Source organism: Myotis myotis, unplaced genomic scaffold (assembly GCF_014108235.1).
Source record: "Myotis myotis isolate mMyoMyo1 unplaced genomic scaffold, mMyoMyo1.p scaffold_m19_p_8, whole genome shotgun sequence".
NCBI lineage: Eukaryota > Metazoa > Chordata > Mammalia > Chiroptera > Vespertilionidae > Myotis > Myotis myotis.
Genome location: NW_023416390.1, coordinates 6,264,735 through 6,285,687, shown reverse-complemented (window position 1 = coordinate 6,285,687; position 20,953 = coordinate 6,264,735). Strand labels below are relative to the sequence as shown.

General features: G+C 48.2%; 1 protein-coding gene across 15 annotated transcripts in view; it reads left to right on the top strand.

Moving 5' to 3' along the window:
* Window positions 1-20,953, top strand: part of HECW2 (HECT, C2 and WW domain containing E3 ubiquitin protein ligase 2) — a 258,411-nt gene that overhangs the window by 109,316 nt on the left and 128,142 nt on the right. For 14 of the 15 annotated variants that reach the window (XR_004969635.1, XR_004969634.1, XR_004969636.1 and 11 more), the window contains exon 3: window positions 14,996-15,103. Coding sequence is in view for 11 of the 15 variants with exons in the window: in XM_036320850.1 (XP_036176743.1) it covers window positions 14,996-15,103 (108 nt within the window). In the remaining 4 variants the exon portion in view is untranslated. Of the gene's footprint in view, window positions 1-5,499; window positions 5,847-14,995; window positions 15,104-20,953 lie in introns of those variants that run through there. The other variant, XM_036320851.1, reaches the window with a different exon arrangement.

Sequence of the window (20,953 nt, the reverse complement as noted above, 5' to 3'; positions counted from 1 at the left end):
TCGATTTCTCAGTCATCTAATTAACTGGCTAAATGAGAAAATGTCTCCTATTGGATTTAAAAATGTTAAGAAAACAATGAACAAATGTAGTATATGACCATTCACAACTTCTAAGTCTTACAGAATGAAGCTGGGCATTTAAAATGTGACTCTTTTTCTCATTTAAAAAGGGGACACAGTAACATGGGGGGGGATCCTCATTTTTCATTCATCCTGGCTAGCGATCGTGGCAAGCAGGGTGCATCTGCTGCTACTGAGCCTGCGTCTGTTGTGCACACAGATGCGCATCCCAGCTTCTCTGTAGCTCACCCTTTAAAAACTCGTGTTTCGATCAGAAGGGGAAGGTGATTCTTGGTGACACTCAGAGCCAGAGTAGCCGCCACAAGCCCGGCCGAGGGACCCGTTGCTGACGCAGGAGCTGTGAGACTGTGTCTGGAAGTTAACATTCCTGCTGTCTGCAGGCAGGGCTCCCGTGAGGGAGACAGTGAGGGTGCAGTGTTCACGAGGAGGCAGGAGGACCGCACAATGAGATCCGGGCCCCAGGGACTTAGGGCGGGGAGGATTTATTGACACGCGTGCTTTTTGTGACTGTTGTCATTGCCGGATCTCATGAACATCATTAGGTGGTTGATAGGGCCCCGTGGTAAGATGACTGGTAAGACCTGCTTTTTGAGAACAGCCTGAAACGATAGTTTCATGTCAGCAAAGATTCACTGGTAAGGGGTAGATACCCTCTGCAAACCCTCTTGTGGTCAAGTTCATCCCTGAACTTTCCTATTCTGTAGTGGGATCGTGGAAACGGAGAGACCCACATCACTCTTACTGGTGGATGCCTGGCAGAGTTCCGACACCTCACATCTGCTTGTGTGTATTGGTCCCTTAGAAATGGAAAAGCGAGGGTCCTTTGTTCTCATGTATGAAAGCATCGGGTCAGAATCCCGATATTTTGTCTCTGATGGACATTGACCAAGGGACTTCCGCATCCACGGATGGTGAGAAAGTCAGTTCTTTGGGGACTTGACTCTCTTCCAAAGCATAATGAAAATTTCCCAGGCAAAACTGCAAAACCCTAAGGAAGTCACAGGCCCACATCTCCCCTCACGGAACTCAGAGGAGGAGAGAAATGCAGCTGGGAAATTGCACGGCTCCTGACCGTCTCTGCATGTTCCAGCCTCACCTCTGGGCGCCCTTGTGAAGTGACTAGACCTCACTGAGCCATTTCCCCACCCTGGGGCTAGCGCTGCCTCTCAAAATTGCTGAGAGGAGCCTGGCCAGCGTGGCTCAGTGGTTGAGCATGGACCTATGCACCAGGAGGTCACGGTTCGATTCCCGGACAGGGCACAGGCCCGGGTTGTGGGCTCAATCCCCATTGTGGGGCGTGCAGGAGGCAGTTGGTCAGTGATTCTCATCATCGATGTTTCTACCACTCTCTTCTTCTCCCTTCCTCTCTGATATCAATAAAAATATATTTTTGTAAATTGCTGAGGGGATTCTGTCAGTGAATGATCCTGAAACACTGAGCACAGTTCATGACCCCTGGTGGGCGGTAGTTAGCTGTCGGTGGGAAGATTGTGCCCGTGGGAAGTGTGTGGGTAAGCTTTGCCGTCATCCGGACTCCAGATCTGAAATTGAGGTCTTTCTTGCCACGCTATGTTGCGCGGGCAAGTTACTCAGTCTTTCTGTCCTCCGGCTTTCTTAATCTGTGTGTGTGTGTGTGTGTGTGTGGGGGGGGGGGGGTCGGAATAACTGTGCCAGAGGGTTACTCTGAGGATTACATGTGGGAACGTGAGGACACCCTCCCAGGGCCTGGAATGTAGCGTTTCTTATTTTTATTCAGTTGGATCGCCTACCACATCCTAAGTCAAATGAAAAAAAAAAAACAACAACCCACTCAGTTCATGGATATGTCTCTTTGTTTTTACTCTGTCCGATGCTCTGTTAGCAGCTGTCTCATCTTTCATATGTTTTCAAAACTGCTTTCTGATGGACACACGAAAGGATGTGTATTCCCATTGGGAGACTTGGGGAATCTGAAAACACAGTGGAGATGCGACGAGCATTCATCTGGCTTTTTAGCGAACACGCTGTCAGAGGGCAGAGCCGCCAATAAAAATGGGGGCAGATAAGCAGACACTTGCTGCAAAACGCAAGTCATGCCCGTGCGTGATGTCAGACTCAGAGGCTTGCAAAATGCATAAACACAAGGGAAATTCATAACGCGCTTTCCAGGACAAGGGCGGTTCCTTCCTGATGTGCTGACCTCGGTTCTGTTTTGTGTGTTTGGAACCAGCATAAGCTGTTGACTTTTTCCATTGTCCATTCGTATTGCAATCTAAGAATCTTGTCTGTGCTCCTCTCTGTATGTAGTGTCTCTTCAGAATGCATAAATCTTTCGCCTTTTCCTCTTAGTGCGTGTCCTGTGAGCTTTGGGAATAGGCTACTTGAGTTAAGTGATGTCTTTCATTTCCGATGATTAATCCTTTCAGCACTCCCGAGTAGCCTCCTGGATCGATAGCTCAGAACGCTGAGAGCTGTGGTGATCAGTGGGGTTTTCGGAAGGAGACCTTATGGAGATGGGGCAAAGGGACAATGTCCATTTCCTGATTAAAAATTTTTTTTTTATTGATTTCAGAGTTGAAGGGAGAGGGAGAGAGAGAGAGAAACATCCATGATGAGAGAGAATCATGGATCGGTTGCCTCCTGCATGCCCCACACTGGGGATCGAGCCAGCAACCCAGGCATGTGCCCTGACTGGGAATCAAACCGTGACCTCCTGGTTCATAGGTCGACACTCGACCACTGAGCACACTGGCCAGGGTAAAGAATTCATTTTCTATCTGTTATTTAGTGTTTCTCTCTCTCTTTCTCTTTCTACACTTGTCTTATTCACAAGTATCCCCTAGTACATGAAAATGCTGAGGTAACGAATGTAATATTAGTATTAATGGGCTTCCCCGTTTTGTTTGTTGTTGATTTTTTTTTTTTTGGCCTTTCTTCTCAGAGTGTTTTGGTTTCAGGGAAAGGAACAATAGCATATGTAAATTTGAGGGTTTAATACTCACTTCCCTGGCTGTACCTTCTCAAGCCTACCATTGACTGCGATTGAGAGGGTGCTGGCGGAATGGCCTGTGTTTAGGAAATACCACCCCCGTGAAGAGGAATGTGCGTACGATGGCCTTAGGTGTAAACACCAACGTTCATCTAACCTCCCTTGCTTCTGTAAGTTTCTTTCAGCCTGGACATCTCTTTCCATTGTGACCATGGCTTGTGCTGTGGGGAAGTAGGTTTCCTTTACACAGGAAAATAGCCTGTTTGTCGTACATAGACATCACTGGTGTGTGGGTGGACCAGAATCTAGCATTCGGCTAAAGGGGCACATCTGGAGAATGTTACAGTATTTGGAAAGCAAAGGCATGGAGGGCCAGAGTGGGGGAAGCATCAGGGGGTGTCCGGAGACCTGGGTGTGAGTGGGGCAGCAGCTGCACCTGCCCATGTGGGTGAGCTGCTCCTCGGCCCAGGGGAGAGGCTGATGGCCCACAGCTGGGAAGCAGGCAAGAGCTCAGGGCTGCACACTTTCTCTGACGATGGAAGCAGAGAGGCTGGTGTTGAGAAGTCCATTGTTCAAAGGCTGTGGTCGTCTTTGAAGCCAGCAAATGGTCCTTTCTAGATTTATTTTCTCTAATCTCCTACTGGCGCCTGAGGCCACTGTGGGCCCATTGGCCACTGTGAGCTAGTGAGGTCGCTGGTGTCTTTTGAAGGAGGCAACTTATTGTAAACTAGTGGCCCGGTGCACGAAATTTGTGCACATTTAAAGGGAATTAATTAGAGGAAATATTTTAATATTGCTATTTGCCCTTTCTCTATAATAGAAGTGTCACAGATGAAAGAAAATTAGTAAAATGTATATGAAAATAATATATAAAATTAATAAATAAACAATAACAGCGTCACGTCCCTAGCCATTGCTGGGTGGGGGATGCAGCCTCACGTCCCCCAGCCTCGCCACGCACGCAGCCCTGCCCACCTTCACCTGCTGCACACGCAGCCTCCTGCTGATTGGTCGTTACGGCGTGAGGGCGTCAGGACCATTTGCATATTAGCCTTTTATTATATAGGACAGCCGTGGGCAAACTACGGCCCGTTGGAAATGAATAAAACTAAAAAAAAAAAAAAGACCGTACCCTTTTATGTAATGATGTTTACTTTGAATTTATATTAGTTCACACAAACACTCCGTCCATGCTTTTGTTCCGGCCTCCGGTCCAGTTTAAGAACCCATTGTGGCCCTCGAGTCAAAAAGTTTGCCCACCCCTGGTATAGGATGAGCATGGGATGAGCGTCATTCAGATCTAACATTAAATCCCGGCTACTGTCACTTTCTCTCTGTTTCCCCAATCATGTGGGCCTAATAACACCACCGCTCAGCCCTGGAGCACAGAGACACCCGTTAGAGATGGAAGTTCTACCACGTGTCCCTGGTACATGGCTGGCATGTTGTAAGTGCTTGCTGTTACTGTTATTTGCTAGGACGCACCGTCACACCTGCAGTGTTTTGTCCTGAGACTCAGTTGGGTTTGCATGTTCTGCTCAGGGGTTGCTGATTCTGGAGTTCCAGGCTTCCTGTGTCCCCTCAGTCTATTCTAGAGCCAGCCCAAAGCTCTGTGGGCCCTGGAAGCTTCATGGCAAAGTATATCTGGGTCAAGGGAACGGTAGAGAAGAAATTGCAGCCACCAAATGTAGAGTGGGGCTGAAATCCAGTCTGCCTCTCTACACAGCAAAAGCACGTGACACTCGATATTTCATCTTGCTTTCCTGGAAAGTTCGCTGGGAAGATAGGGTCTTGCAGCCTTTGATCGCATTCACCCATCAGCCGGCACTTGGAATTGCAGTGACTGCCCTTCCGGCCTCTTTCTCCATGAAAGCAGGTGCATCGTACCAGGGACCGCCAGCCTCTCGCCAGCCCAGGCCAAGAGCCCCAGCTAGAGCGATGGTCGCTTGTGGTTTTGCATTGAGAGTGAGCTCTGGGAGCGACTTCTGACTGATAAGCACGGTGTTGGCCTTTCACGGGAGTTCTGCGGTGTTTGAAAAAGTTGTATTCCGTTTTTATGGTTTGAAATCACAAGTCCACCAACCCCATTCTGGATTGGGTAGGGTGCTGGGAGCCTGTGTTAGCAACCTGACTGAAAGTGATATCTGATCATGGAACCAGTAAACTAGAGTTCCCAGATGGTGGCCACTCTGTTCTGAGTAAATCACACCCACAGCTCTCCTCTTCATGATAGCAGTCAGCTTGTTGACATCAGCCCACTCTGAGTGTGTGTGTGTGAGAGTGTGTGTGTGTGGACACATAACTCATTCTCTGGAATTCTCCCATGGAAAGCACAGGAAGGAAGCTGAGGGGAGGATGGGGCGATTGCATCCTGTACCCTTTGCAGGGGCGTGGCCACCGCGGCCGGCTGGTCCGTTATGTTTTTTCACTTAGGATGCCTGAGCGATGATAAGCCCCGAGGAGAGGCGGCCGCGGCCCTCAGTGTTGCTCCGGGTGGGACCGGAGTCTCCTGGCAGAGGTCTTCGTAGTCTCTTCTTTCTCGAGCTTTGGGGGAAGAGGAAGACAAGCAGGAGCAGCAGTGAGGTGGGTCCGCTGAGCTCTCAGGGCCACATCAGGACTCACGACCCCCCGGCACGTCCGTCCTGGCCCCTCCTGTGACCGACGTTGCGCGGGGGTAGGCCAGGTGCACGGTTTTAAGGAGAACGAAACCTGTTTCTTCCCGCTGCTTCCTGAGTCGGGTCTGAGGATGGCGTCCACCCTGACAAAGGCGGAGAGGGACGCCGTGGGATTGTGTGAGGTAAGGGATCAGAAAGCTCTGGGGATGAACCGCACTGTCCCCCGATTTCCACGTTCTCGCCGCCTTTCTCTTTGAAAGGTTCTTAGATGTGGTCCCTCCCAGCGGGCATTGGGACTGTTCTTCACTTGCTATGCGGGGCGTTCACCTCATTCAGTCACTGCACAGTTCTCACAGCAGATCGGTGCTGGGGTTCAGCTACTAAAACTTGTGCAAATAAATACGCAGTCCCCTCACTGTGCATTCCTGGAGTCCCGTTGGTTCTCGATGAATCACTTCACTGGGATGCTAAGCACAGGTTTTACAAGAATGCTTCTGAAACAGCACTTGATTGAGTCTAAATAGATTTCATGATGGGTTATCTGCCACCAGGATAATATTTTGGATGGATTTTAAAACTCTTTTATCAGGGAATGAGATGTTTGAAGAAATTTATTTGTGATGTAATATTTATATGGACAAGTATTCATGGAGAGCCACATTCTGGAGGCTGACTGATTTAGTAATGATCTTACAATAAAACTTGAACTGGAGGATAAAACCGTGTGTTTTAGAGAAGGTTTTCTTGTGGCACTGTGGCAGACTGGCCAGTTTTCCTAGGCCGGCTAGGCCCGGTTTAATGAATTGTTTAAACGCTGGAACGATTGCAGGGCAACGTTTCAGTTCTACTCTGATCCTTTACTAGCTAGTGTTTCAAATGAAATTTTTTATTTCTTGGCTGGAAAATGCCCACCAATGGTTCTCAAGGGGGTGGGAGTGTTATTTGCTTTATTGTCCAATAGGATGCAACTGGCATGTAGTACCTGACAGCCAGCGATGCCACAGCTCCTATCACGCACTGGACAGACCCTCATGGAGAATTACCTGCTGGAATGTCAGTGGCACCGCAGGGGGCAACATTGGCTCATGCTCAGTTTAATGAAAAACATGTTGATGATTTAGTAAAGATTCGGGCGAGCCGTCTGACCTCCGAGAAGGTCATTCATCTTCTGATTAAGTCATTTTGGGGAGGGACCCATAGGGAGCAGCCACGTCGGCAGAATGATTCTTTAGGGTCAGGAGCAACGCACGTTCCAGAAAGCGTGCTCCCCCAAGCTCCTCATTAATATTGTCAGGCCTAGTGGATTAGCCCCCACATTAGCGACTGCAGTGCCCTGTCTTTATAGTATGAGCTCATGAAGATCAAGGCTGTCATTCACCCCTAACCGGAAGACGTTTTTGTGCTGAACATGAGATTCCAGGATGGCCCTGCATTTCTCGGAATCCTCCGCTGTCGTGTGTCATGCACCAGTCACATCCTGTAGGATGCAGAGGTTGCTTTTAAACTCCCCCTGGTATTAAAAGGGATTACCTTTGGGTGAGAGCTTAGTGTATGCATGGAATTTAAAAAAAATAATGAGAGGAAAGAAGCTATGTAATCAGAGCTTCGTCATTCCTGGCAGCTTTCACACACACACACACACACACACACACACACACACACACACACACACGGCGCTGAGACAGTGTCCCCAGTTAGACACACTGTTCAAGTCCCGGTTTCTGTGTGGCGGGAGGGAGGGCGCCTCTGCCTGAGGCTTGAGGGAGCCAGGCGTCACCGGCAGGACGTTAAGCTGCGAGCACTGTCCCATCCGAGACCTGGGTGTGTTGAGACGCTCCGAGACTGTGCCTGTGTCAGGGCGTAGCGACTGTCCCTGTGTGAACGCCTGCACGCGCGTTGTCAGTCATTTGACGTCCTTTGCTTAAGAAAGCAGTCTCCAAAACCACACAGATAAGCATGCTTCTGTTTTGATTTATGTATATTGATGAGCAATTAGAATGAAATACATTTACTTAAAACAAATACATTTAAAATGTAAAAATGAACCAAGTGAAGCTGGGGAACGGTGCTTTCGAGTATTAAAAATAAACATAGACGAGAAGTAAACAGGTGGGATGTTTACTTTGAAAGAAGGATGAAACGAATGGAAAAGTTTAAAAAGCCCACCTGCTGAGCTCCTGATACGCGCCCGGTTCCATGCTGTGCCGTGGACTCCTCAGCCTTCTGAGCTGGGAGCTGGCGTCATTTCCCAGAAGGAAGAGATGGAGTCTGTGCAGGGTAAGGACTCGTCCCAGGTCACAAACCCAGTAAATGGGAGAAGTAAAGTCTAAACTCAGGTCTTCTGTGTCTTGAAGTTCTGGGATCCTCCAGTCCCCTGCAGACAGCCTGGCAATGCCATTACCAAGAGGTGTCCTTCCTGCATGGCACCTGGAATAAATGATACGTCCCTCAAAACCGAAAGTGCCTGCTCTCGATGCAGAGAGGGTGTGTGTGTGGACTGAGGGCCAGTGCTAGCCTATAGAATAAAAGCCTAGTATGCAAATTGTCCCCTTTGATGGTGGTTCCACTGGGAGTTCGGACACTCGCTATGACGTGCGCTGACCACCAGGGGGTGGCGGGGAACATGGTGGGCGTGGGTGACACAGCGCTGGCAGTGGGCAACAGTGGAGGTGCTGCCTGCCCTGATGGGCCCTGATGAGAGTGGGACCATGCAGGATGGTGGAGCAGGTGAGCGGGTGGCACCAGGCCAAGGTGGGTGAGAGTGGGGGCCTGATCGCCCCGCCAATCGCCCCGTAGACAGTGACCAGTGCTGCCCGACTCCCAGGCACCAAGGGAGAAAGGGGAAATAGCAATATTAAGTTATTCCTTCTAACTATTTCCCTCTCAATGTGCACAAATCTGTGCACCAGGCCCCTAGTGTTACGTATGTGCCATGAAGTGTTTTACGGAGTTATAAGTGACCGGTCAAGGCCGAGTGTGGGAAGGTTGGACTTGCAGGAGCTGTTTGAGTAAAGGGAGGGAGGAGAAGAGCCTGGTGGACTTTGAGTGAAATTGCAGGATGGAGGTTTGATTGGAGGGAGCGCAGCGGGGATGAGTCACCTCCCGGGGTCACGGGGCTGCAGTGTCTGGGCCTGGTGTGCAGCCTTGTGCACCAGGAGTGGCTATTTATAGCTGCCCAACTCTGTCTGCACAGGAAGGATGGTTCCGGGGGAGGGTCATGTTTAGGTGATGCTCCCACACTGGGTGCTTTGCCTGGGCATGAAGCACTGGGGCCGTCCTCGCTTGTCCTTGTGCCGTGCACTCTGCAGGCAGCAGCCAGAAGGATTTTTTGTAAAAGTGCAGGTCATGTCCCTCCCTGCTTTCGGTTTTTCAGTGACTTTCCACGGTCGGCAGAATGCAGTCCAGGCTCTTCGCCTGGCCCAGGTGGACAGCGTGCTGTTGTGTCGCGGAGCGTGGCCTCTGAGAAAGCAGCCTGTGTTCACTCTGCGTGTAGATTCAGGATCCTGGGCTAATTCCTTCACTTCTCTGTGCCTTAGTTTCCCCATCCTTAAAAATATAATAGTGTCTTACAGGATTGTTAGCAGAGGGTTTTGAGAAAATGTAAGGAGGGATTATTTTAAAGCAAAATAAAAGTTGTAAGCATTATTTTTCTTTATTCTCTGACACAGTCTGTCATGGCATCTTTCTCCTAAAAGTTCTCATCTTTTCTCAACTCCCCTGGGTTGTCTGATAGAAAAGTGAGGTCTTTGAATACTTTCCTTGCCTATTTGAATTAATAAAGGCAAAACAGTGGAACAGTGCCAGGCACATAGTAAGCTCTGCAGTGTTCAACATTATTATTGAGGTCCTCAAGGTGGCCTGCTCATCTCTGATTTCACCTTGCCCCAAATTGTGGGCCTTTAGAAAAAGGTCATTTGCTCTGTTCTTTTTCATGAACCTTCTGCAGCAACAGGAAAACTTGTTCTAACCTTGGGGCATGAAATAGGATCGAAGCATTGTAGTGTCATTGTTATAGAATACTAGAGGCCCAACGCATGAAATTTGTGCAAGGGGCTCAGCCCTCCCAACCATGGTGGCTTACCTTGGCCCTCACAGCCCCGGCTTTGTCCTGAAGGTTGTCCGGAAAGACGTCCGGAAGATCTTTCGGCTGTCCAGTCTAATTAACATATAATGTTTTTATTATTATAGATTATTGATGGGCCTAATATTGGATCTTGTGCTAAGGTGTTTACCAAGCTACCAAATACTGGCCATCCTTGACTACACCTTTGAGGACTATGTAGAGGAAGACAAAAGACCTTTCCTCTATCCTCCTAGGTTCAGGGACTGGGCCTGCAAATCAGACTGACCAGAGACAGATCAAAAGGAGGAGAGGCATATACATCTCATTAGCTGCACATTTTTTATTTCTGTGTGCATGGAGACCCTCATGGAAATGAAGGGTCAGAGATGTGGTTAGTCTCAGGAGCTCATATACCATCTGAACAAAGGGCAGTAAGTTGTGGAGAAGTAATTATCTAAAGAATGGGAGGTTTTGGCTTCTACGGGAGGTAAATTGTGGGAAGGCCCAACTGTCCCCAAGGCCAGACTTGCAGACCTGTCCTGTAATGTGCTGGTGTCTTTTTGTCCCGTCCCTGGCACATTATAACCGTCCAACTCTTCTGGTATCGATAGGGAACTTACCATGCAAGTGGCTCCAAAGCCCTCGTCACCCGTGGGTGCCCTCCCAGCGGGTGCCTGGTGTCAGAGTTGTAATCTCCAAGCACGCCTGTCACGCACACTCTTTCTTCCATCTAGTGGGGGCTTCGGTGGGTGGAATTGTCCATCTAGGGAGGTTGGGTTAAACACGAATGCCACATTTTCACCTTCATGTGGAAGTTCACTTATGATTCTCGTAGCACGGAGTAAGGCTGGTGCTCTCTTTGGTACCTTCACTGGTAAAGACTCACCCCTCCCCACAACGTCGTCCGCATCTCAAAGTCATTATCAGAGTTTTCTTCTCACACTGCAGTGGATTCCACAACCTGCCTAGTACATGCTGGTAAATTTGTGAAGTTCTACCAGTCACGTGGTCTCTCTGAGGGTGTGTACTTGGCCCGTGTCTGGAGTGATCATTTAGATTCAAATTGTTGCTCAGTGTCAGTCTCCCAACCCCAAATCCTTGACAAGGCACCTGATGTCTGCGTGTAGCCGGAATAAAGCCAGGCCCCTTCATGATCCAATCTCAGGACATAGTTATACTCAACATGTATCCGAAAGGTAATTTAAAATCAATTTAGATATTTATGACATTTTTTTGGGAGAAAATGTAGGGAGGGATTATTTTAAAGCAAAAGTTGTAAGCATTATTTATTTTATTCTCTGACACAGTCAATCTCATGGCATCTTTCTCCTAAAAGTCCTTACCTTTTCTCAACTCCCCTGGGTTGGTTGATAGAGGAGTGAGGGCTTTGAAAACGTTATTTTCTTTTTTTATATTTTATTGATTTTTTACAGAGAGGAAGGGAGAGAGATAGTTAGAAACATCGATGAGAGAGAGACATCAATCAGCTGCCTCCTGCACATCTCCTACTGGGGATGTGCCCACAACCCAGGTACATGCCCTTGACCGGAATCGAACCTGGGACCTTTCAGTCCACAGGCCGACGCTCTATCCACTGAGCCAAACCGGTTTCGGCTGAAAACGTTATTTTCATCCTATTTTTATCTCCAGTACTGTATGGAGGTTTTGGAAATATTAAGATAGACACTGAATCATTTCCAAATCCAAATTATGTTTGGATATCTTTGACATGTCTGGTCATGTCTCCTGTATATCATTTTATTATCTTAAAAGCCGATTCCTGAACATTTTCGTGAATCAAAAAACCACATATAGGAGAAGATGATTTTTTTTAAAGAAAATTTTCACACTGACTTTTGTGTATCAAATATTATGGGGAAGGAAGAGTTTGAAAAAAAACTTAAAAAGACTTTATGCTTACATTATGTTAGCTTTTGTGGCACTTAAAAGAATTCAGTTAGCTTTTTAAAATAATAACTGTTTACAATCCCATTATAGGATAATAGAATGAACCCTACTTTTCCATGGCTGCAGGGTGTTATGTCCTGGGGCCCAGGCAACAATAGAAACTTTCACTGCTGAGTTCAGCTCTAAGTATGGCCACTTGCTTGCTGCTTCCGATGACCATCCATGTACCCCCTCTTACTCCCCAAAAAAGAACTCTGTGAGGTAAAACAGTGTGTCAGGGAACAGAGAAGCCAAGGAATAGAGGACAACTTAATGACTGGCTTACGTGTGTGGCTCTCCCAGAGGATAGCTCCATATGCCTCTCCCAAAGACACTTCCCATTTGATGGACCCAGAGCCGTGTGAACTGTGCACGGTCCCTGGGAGCACCGGCCATTCCTCCTCCGTCCCCTTTAGTGCGTCCTGAGGTAGGCACGCCTCTACCCTGCTGCTCTTCACATGGCCGGTACCTCCTGTGCCGATCTTCTCCTGCACTGTCACCTCCTTATGGCAGGAAATGGGTGTTCGTGACCTCCGTCTAGGCCAGCGGTTCTCAACCTGTGGGTCGCGACTCCTTTGGGGGTTGCACGACCCTTTCACAGGGGTCGCCTAAGACCATCCTGCATATCAGATATTTACATGACGATTCATAACAGTAGCAACATTACGGTTATGAAGTAGCAACGAAAATAATTTTATGGTTGGGTCACAACATGAGGAACTGTATTTAAAGGGCCAGAAGGTTGAGAACCACTGGTATAGGCACGCGGCAAATGCCTTTGCACTGAGGGAAGGAAGGAAGGAATAAGCTAACGGATGAAAGGGACAATTGCCAGAGAGATGTCCACTGTCCAGAGCTTTGCTGTAATTGCCCAATTTCCCTGGAAATCTCCGGGAGCAGAATGTTCCCAGGTGCGGTGTGCGTCGTACCTGTGTCGGAACCACCTGGTTGGGGTGCTTGCTAACATTCAGATTCCTGTCTTTTTATTCATTACAACAATAATAGCTTTCCCAGGAGTCCCACCCAGGAGGCTTCCACGCACATCACACCGGCTGGAGCGAGACCACATGCCACCCTCAGCTGTGAGGGATTTGGAGAGAGAAGCAGGGGTAATTGGGCTCGTTGTTGCCTTGGACAAAGGTGGGGCTCCGTGGGCGTGGAAGCAGCTCAGCGGATGGGCAGGGAGCAGCACCTGCTCTGAGGAGCCCCAGGACATTCCTCACGGCCAGTTTTAGGCGGCTGCCTGCGTGCCTTAGAAAGATCAGGGCTGTGGTTGCATTCCCGTGATGGACGGGGTCGGGTCCTTGTGTTTGTTGGCGTGTGGAGGTGATGCCCTGAATGGGTTATGCTTTCCATTCCTGTGAAGGACCATGGCTGCTCCTTGCACTTTCATGGAAAGAGTCTTTAACTTCTAATGTGCTGAATGCCAATCCCATGAAAGGACCACCCTCCCCGAGTTCCCTGGCTTGTCAATGTGATGAAGCCGCTGGGCTCCCAGGACAACGGCAGGCGGAAGTCTCTCAAAGCTGGGTAATCCCAGCCTCGCTTTTTGTTTCTTTTACGCTCCAAAGAAGAGAGGTTTTGCCCTGGCCGGGTGGCTCAGTCAGTTGGAGCATCGTCTCGTGCACCAAAAGGTTGTGGGTTTGATCCCCAGTTGGGGCGTGTATGAGAGGCAACCAGTCGATGTTTCTCTCTTGCATCTATCTGTGTCTGTGTGTGTCTCTCTCCCTAAAAATTAATAAAAACATATCCTCAGGTGAAGATTAAAGATAAGAAGAGAGGTTTCTCCTCTGGGATATTCCCTTGGGCTTGGGATCTTTCCTCTTTCTTTCCATTTTTTAGTGGAGCTCTTGCTTCACCCTGTCTGGTTGACCCCTGCTCTCGGTTAAAGTGCACCACTAATCTTTCCTCCTGGAAAAGGGATTTGGGGAAACAAATGAGGTGTATTTGGCCTAGCCGGTGTGGCTCAGTGGTTGAGCATTAACATGTGAACCAGGAGGTCATGATTCGATTCCTGGTCAGGTCATGGTTCGATTCATGGTTCGATTCCTGGGTTGCAGGCTTGATCCCCAGTAGTGGGGGGTACAGGAGGCAGCTGATCAATGATTGTCTCTCATCATTGATGTTTCTGTGTCTCTTCCCCTTCCTTTCTCTCTGAAATCAATAAAAATATATTTTAAAAAACCCCAAAAACAAATGAGGTACATTGGACTGTAAGAGCCAGTGTTACTGTACACATTTTTGTGCACCTGTAAACCTCTGAAGGGCCTCCTTTCGCGTTTTCAGTTCATTTACTCTTGTAGGCTCTAGGACAGAGCTTCAAACTAGTGGGATGTAAGCAAGTTATATAGAACTGGAGGCCCGATGCACAGAATTCGTGCAAGGGGCTCGGCCCTCGCAGCCCTGGCTCTCAGCCCTCTCTCGCAGCCCCTGGCAGCCCTGGCCGACCCTCAGAGCCCTGGCTTCGTCCGTAAGGTCATCTGGACGGTCGTCTGGAAGGTATCCTGGATGGTCGTTCTGTTGTTCGCTCTAATAGCGTATTAGCTCTTTATTATGTTGGATATGCATTCCTCAGCGCTCAGGGTGGGGGCGGAGCCTGGGCCACCAGAGTGTCCCCGCCCGTCATCTGAAGTTGTGAGTGCCTCTTCCATCGACCCCAGTGTGCCTACAAATATGACCGTTCTCTGTGTCATGAGGTCAGACAGCTTGGAAAATGCCACGTTCAGGCCTGTTCCCTGGCTCTTTCTTTCTATCCTCTTCCCTTTGGAGGTCCAGATGCTGCCTCTTTCCTCTTCTTCCATCGGCTCGAGGTCTCCTGCCTTTGGCGGTTTGTGAACGGTGTTCCTAGCAGACCTGGTGCCGGGACGCTGTCCGTGGCAAACCTGGAGTGTGTCTGACTCCATTTTATAATTTAACGTCCCTTTTTGTCCCCCACGTGGAGTCTTGTTATATTCTCCCCGCTCTGCTCTTCCCTCCTTCCATAAAGATTCAATCGATGGGGCTCAGCCCCTTTCCTACACATCAGCTCGGCCCCCAGGCTCTGCTGTGCCCTTCGCTCTCTGTAGTCTTGTTGTTGGCCACACTGACCGACCTGGCCAAGCCCAGAGATGCCACCGTCTTTCCACCTGCACCCTCCCCAAGTCCCCCATAAGATGCAAGTGTAGAAACTCAGCGTAATAATCTGCTGGGAGTCGTCATTCATGGTAGTGTTCATTGATATTTCCCATTCATCTTTATCTTAGAACTTGTATTGGTCTTTGAGCTGAGGAAGGACAGAGAGGTTGTGATGAAGCTGAAAAGTGTTTCTTTGTTTTTTTTCAGATGAGAATTCTCCAGCCAACTTCTGGGATTCTAAAAACAGGGGTGTGACGGGGACACAGAAAGGGCAGATTGTGTGGAGGATTGAGCCCGGGCCCTATTTCATGGAACGTAAGTAACCAAGTGTGAAATAGATGTTGGTGATGCGACATTGTCTACATATGCAGGAATCTATGGGGTCTTTTCTGAGTGCTATTTAAAATGGTTTTTGGTCTGATTTACATACACTTATACCATAGAACTCCAAACTGGAAAATGTATTATTTTAGAAAAAGCTCCATATGAACATATGATTTATAAATTACGTGTGGCTATTTTAATACTTCACACATTTTTATATACCTTGCAACTACATTTGTAATTCATATTTAATTATTACTAATTTTAGAGAGCAGGAAAAACAATTCAAGATTTAAATTTAAGCGTTTAACTTAATTTAAAATTTTTGTTTGCTAACTCTGCTATTATTTTTCCCAGCGGCAGAACAACTTTTGCATTTGGGTCCTGGTTTTTACAAGTGTGGGTAAGATAGTCTGGGACTGCTATAGAGGTCTATTTACTGCTATAGAGGTCTCTTTACTAGGAATCGAAAATTGCCTACCGATAATTCAACCATGCCCCAGTTATCTGATGTTATATTCATTTGTACATGCAGATGCTTTTACATAGCACACATGATTCACAGAAATATGTCATTCCTTTTTATTTTGGATGAAGCGGAGTATCTATACTTCCCACTAATATTATTGAAAACATAGTAAGTACATTTATGTGGAGTAGCTAGATACTACTGTAAGCAAATAATTTACTGGTTGGTCTAGGTTAATGTCTACACATACAGAATTTTTCCTAACTGTAGACAAAATTGGCTCTAAACACTTTCCCAGTTATTTATCTCTGTATAACAATTACATTTTCCATACGCAGGGTGTTTATTCCAAGAGAGTGTGGGGTTGCTATACAGGGAGTGTACTTACTGCACCTTAAAATATAAAGTAAGGTTTGATTGAGTAGCAACTTGATGTAGGCACATTATTAACGCACATGAAACTTCTGCAGTATAACAAGTTGTTTTGGAAGATTAGCAGCCATTATTTGAATTGCTATCAGATTATTTCTTCCACATTTTCACTGGGGGGTCAGCATTCTAGAGCTTCCTCTAATCCTGTTTCTGACCCTTAAGCAATGCCTTCTTTTCAGTTTAATTTCTGGCTAGATTCTCTCTTTAAATCTCAAGTGGGATATAATTTTCAGGGAAAATGGTGAGAGGGAAAAGGCAGATACATACGGCACAGCCCCAGCTGAAGTCATGGCGGATGGGGAAAGCCCCTCAGGATATGTTTGCCAAAATGTGAGAGGCTGTTTCTGGGGGGTGAGGTTATGGGTGCTTTTTCCAGCCTTTTTCTACTTTACTTTCCAACCGTGGCCCAGCTGGCATTACTACCTAAGCCATCGGAAAAATAAATGATAAAAGGCTATGGGGAAAAGGGAATGGGAACGCACCAAGCTTCCTCTCAGGGTGATTCCTCTTTTGAGAGGGTCCCAGGGTTTGAGAGGCTGACCTGGCTGAGAAATATCACCAACTGAAAGTCAGGGGAAAGGCGAAGCAACCTCCGTGTTGGCTCCCAAGTGCAGAAGGCTGCGGCAGTGATCACCCCGGGTGGCGCGTGCAGATTCATACTGTGGGGTGTTCCGAGATGAGTAACTCGGAACCCCGGGAAGAAGTCAGTATCACGTGCTGCTGCCACTTGGAACAGTATGTGTGAACAACCACCACCACCCATGGACAGACTGTCTCAGTGTTTGTGACTGACTTTCTTTCTCCCTTCGAAAGTGGTAGAGGCTTGGGATGTCCTGGTTGATGAGGGGCTAGTAAACCTCTCTTTCTCTGAGAAGGTTTTTCTTTACCCCTCCTGATAGTACTTAATATCTCTCCCTCTCTCTCTCTCTTCCCCTCCCCCCTTTTCTCTCTCTAAAAAATCAAGAAAAACATATCCTCTGGTGAGATTATGAAACATTTTTTTTTTTTAAAATCAGGGGGTGGCTGAGTATGTTAGACAGTTTTTATATTTTTAATCTTTGGTCTTGAAAACTTAACGACACCAAAAAACATTTGCTTTCATCTTCAGACAGAAAATTTTTATCTTTAGCTCATCAGAAGTCCAGTCAAAGTAAAATTCTCCAAAAATTGACCTAAATTCATGGGAAAAACCTAGATTTGAGCACGGAGCTATTTCTGAATATAAAGATGGCTTCCGTTTATCTTGATAAACCCCTACAGGAGGCAGGAGGCAGGAGGCCGGGCATATTATTACGGGACCTGCCTGAATGAACTTGAAGGACAAAGACTGGTTTAATGTGGGGTAGACGACGTTGCTAGGCATTGGAGAGGAGGACTGCTTCCCTCTGCACTTGTCATCGGACTGTCAAATATTCCTCAAATGAGCTGATGCTCGCAGAAACTGGGTTGCTCATCTGGGCTGTGTACATTCTTGCGTTTTGAAATGTAAGAGGTTTCAAAACTTGTCTTGGGTGAGACATGCCAGAGTGTCTGTTTCTGTAGTCTTTTATAGACTACTAGAGGCCCAGTGCATGAATTCATGCACAGGTGGGGTCCGGCCGGCCTGACCTTGATGGGGCCAATAAGGCAGGGCCGGCCAGGGGGAAGGGCTGAGGGCCGTTGGCTGGCTGGCCCCGCCCCCTGGTCAAACTCCCCGTTGAACTCTTGGTCGAGGGGACAATTTGCATATTAGTCTTTTATTATATAGGATGATCATTCATTCATTCGTTCAGACCTGCTTTCTCTCCTGCCTTCCTCCTGTCTATTTGTCCACCTATATGTGCAGAAGCCATTCTTGGGTAGATGGATCATTCCTTGCTCCCTAGTCCAGATCCTCTGTCTTCCCTGCCTGTGAGCAGGCTGGCCCTGTGAGCAGTGGGCTTCTCCCTGTTCTGATGCTCGGTCATCGCACCTGCATTGGCTTTCCCTGTCTTTACATCTGTTTCTCGCAGGAATAGCTTTTTGTTTTCCTCTTGCAGTGAGAGGTTAAAAATATAGCTCAAACAGAAGGCTGGGCCTCAACAGCCCTTTCCACCCTTTTGAGTTTTCTTTCCAGTTACTCTTCTCATAACAAATGTTCAAGGACATTGGTCAACATGCTAGTTTCTCTCTTACTCAGAGGGGCCGTATTTTAATCTTGAGTGACCTAAAGCACTAAATAATATTTGGACGTGACAGCTCCCACCCACATGGAACATTCCCGTATTTTCGGGACAGGCATCTTTCCTGGTGTCCTGCTCCAGGACCTGGCTGGTTTGAGTCCAGGTGCCAACAGCTGTTCTCTGTTTTTCTCTCTGGGGACCTGCTGTGTGTTTGCTTTTGTGACGGGTGATCTGCGTCAATCCCTGTGCTTGGCCCCACCCAGGAAGCCGTGGGAAGCTGTTGACTCTGTCCTGTTTGGGGTGATCATGCCCATCCACAGAATCTGTTTTGTTCAATTCAGAGTAAATTCATCTTAGACGTCACTGAGACTCTAGTGCAGTGATGGCGAACCTATAACATGCGTGTCAGAGGTGACATGCTAACTCATTATTTTGGTTGGTTTTTCTTTGTTAAATGGCATTTAAATATATAAAATAAATATCAAAAATATAAGTCTTTGGTTTACTAGGGTTGCAAAGATAAAAAAATTTCTATATGTGACACGGCACCAGAGTTAAGTTAGGGTTTTTCAAAATGCTGACATGCCGAGCTTAAAAGGCTCGCCATCACTGCTCTAGTGTATCACTGGGGTTATAGATTTGGGTTATAACAAGGAATAAAATAGCACCTAAAATGGGCCAACTGGCGAAGTTGGCCTGGCTACCACTATCCTACAGATAAAAATGAGCAGCCCAGCCGGTATGGCTCAGTAGTTGAGTGTTGACCTATGAACCAGGAGGTCACGGTTAGATTCCAGGTCAGGGCACAGGCCCAGGTTGCAGACTTGATCCCCAGTGGAGGGTGTGCAGAAGGCAGCCGGTCCATGATTCTCTCTCATCTTGATGTTTCTATGTCTCTCTCCCTCTCCCTTCCTCTCTGAAGTCAATAAAAAAATTTTTTAAAAAATGAGCAGTCACTTGTTTTATCTTGGAGTGTGTTCCCTCGCTGACTGTGTAGAGGAGATGGCACCCTAACTGGAGAGTTCGGGGAAGGTCTTACACAAATGCACGTCTCTGTGTTGGGAAGCGAGCTGCTCGCTTCCTCCGCGTTGACTTGGCCATGGAGGCCCTGCTGCAGGCGGATTCGGAGTCCCGGTCTCCAGCGTTAGGGGGGGACGCTGATGCGCTCCTGCCCGCAGAACCCAAGGCTCACGCCCGCCACCCGGCTTGCCCGGCTTTGACGGCCTGTGCGTTGTGCTGAGCCGTGTGCTTGCCGAATACGTGCTGTTGGTCTTGGGAGAAAGCAGGGGGGAGGAAGTTTGCTCAGGTCTGTGCAGCTGTCACAATCGCAGTCACACTCAGAGCCCTGAGTGGGTGTTCACGCCGGGCGTGTCCAGGAGGGGCGGTGCCAATGAAGCTGGGATGCCCACGCCCGTGGCTCCTCAAAGCCCGCAGCTCCTCAAAGCCCGCAGCTCATCGTTCCTGCCTCGGCCACTCCTCGCTCCCAGCCTGCTCGTCTGTTAGGTTTCCCATCCTCAGGTTTCCGTCCCAACCAGGGTGTTCTGTGAGCCTTCCCGATCCCGCGTGTCCTCCCTGGTGTCTGCCTCCCGCCTTCTCCCGCCATCCTCTCTGCCAGTGTCTGTCTCCTGTGCTTCGTCAGGCCTGTGGCTGCCACCCCCACACTCCGCCACCCGCCGGACCAGATGCCTTCCCCGGATCCTCCCGCCCTGCCCGGCGTGGGGCGGGCCTGTTTGTGCCGGGTGCGGGGTGCGGGGTGCTGGGTGCGGGGTGCTGGGTGCGGGGTACCAATCCTCTGCTCGGCAGCGCTCGCTACATTTCGAATCACCACAGTGACGCCCGTTCGTGATGGAAAGACGCAGTGTTTTACCTCATGACAAGACTGTTCTTTTTGCATTTCATCATGGATAGGAAACGTGCAATAATATAAATTCCTAAAAGAGGATTTTTTAAAATTGTTGTATTTTTTCTCTTAAAACAAGTGAACCAGATACTCTGTGGAGGTCATCGGGGGCAGCCGGGAGGGTCCGTGGGAGGTGGACTTCCTTGAGAAATACGTCCAGTGGCTCCCCCTTTAGTGGTCCAGGGGACTCAGTGGAGGAGGCCGCTCCTGTAGGCGGGCCTGGCCCTGGGGCTGCCCATCAGCATCCCTGCCTGTATCGGATGATACCTGGGGAGCGAGGCATCTTGTGGTGACACTTCCGTGACTCAGGCGCGCTGTGCACGGAAACAGTCCAGTGCCTGTGCCATCTACCTGTGCCGCGTTCTGACTTCACGATCTTTGAAATTGTTACTTTCCAAAATCAGTAAATGACGTTTGTATTGCTCTTTATCAAGTTCAGATTTTACACATATGAAATACATATATGCTACATACATGTGTAATAGATATGAACACACACATAACCTGTGGATATAGATCTCCACATACACCTGCATCTGTCTGTTCATGTGCCAGTAGTGTCTGTACCATTGGTTACTAAATTTGATCCCTGTCTGATAGCTGCATTTAGATCACTTGGAAATTTAAAATAATGCATGTGCCCAGGCCCTAGCACTGCATAGTCTAAGACAGTATTTTCTCATACGTGTTAACCTGCTTTCTGTGTCGGTGGACAGCTGCAGCCTGTCTGTATTGTAGAGGTTCAGGATGAAGGCTTTGATACCTAAGGTCGGTTTGAGTCCTGACCCTGTCATTTCCTGCTTGACCTTCAGCACATCACACTCCATCTGCAGCCTGGGGACAGGCCTTTCTGCCTCCCAAAGTGGGTGTGAGGTGAAGGGGCCCTGAGACCAGAGAGA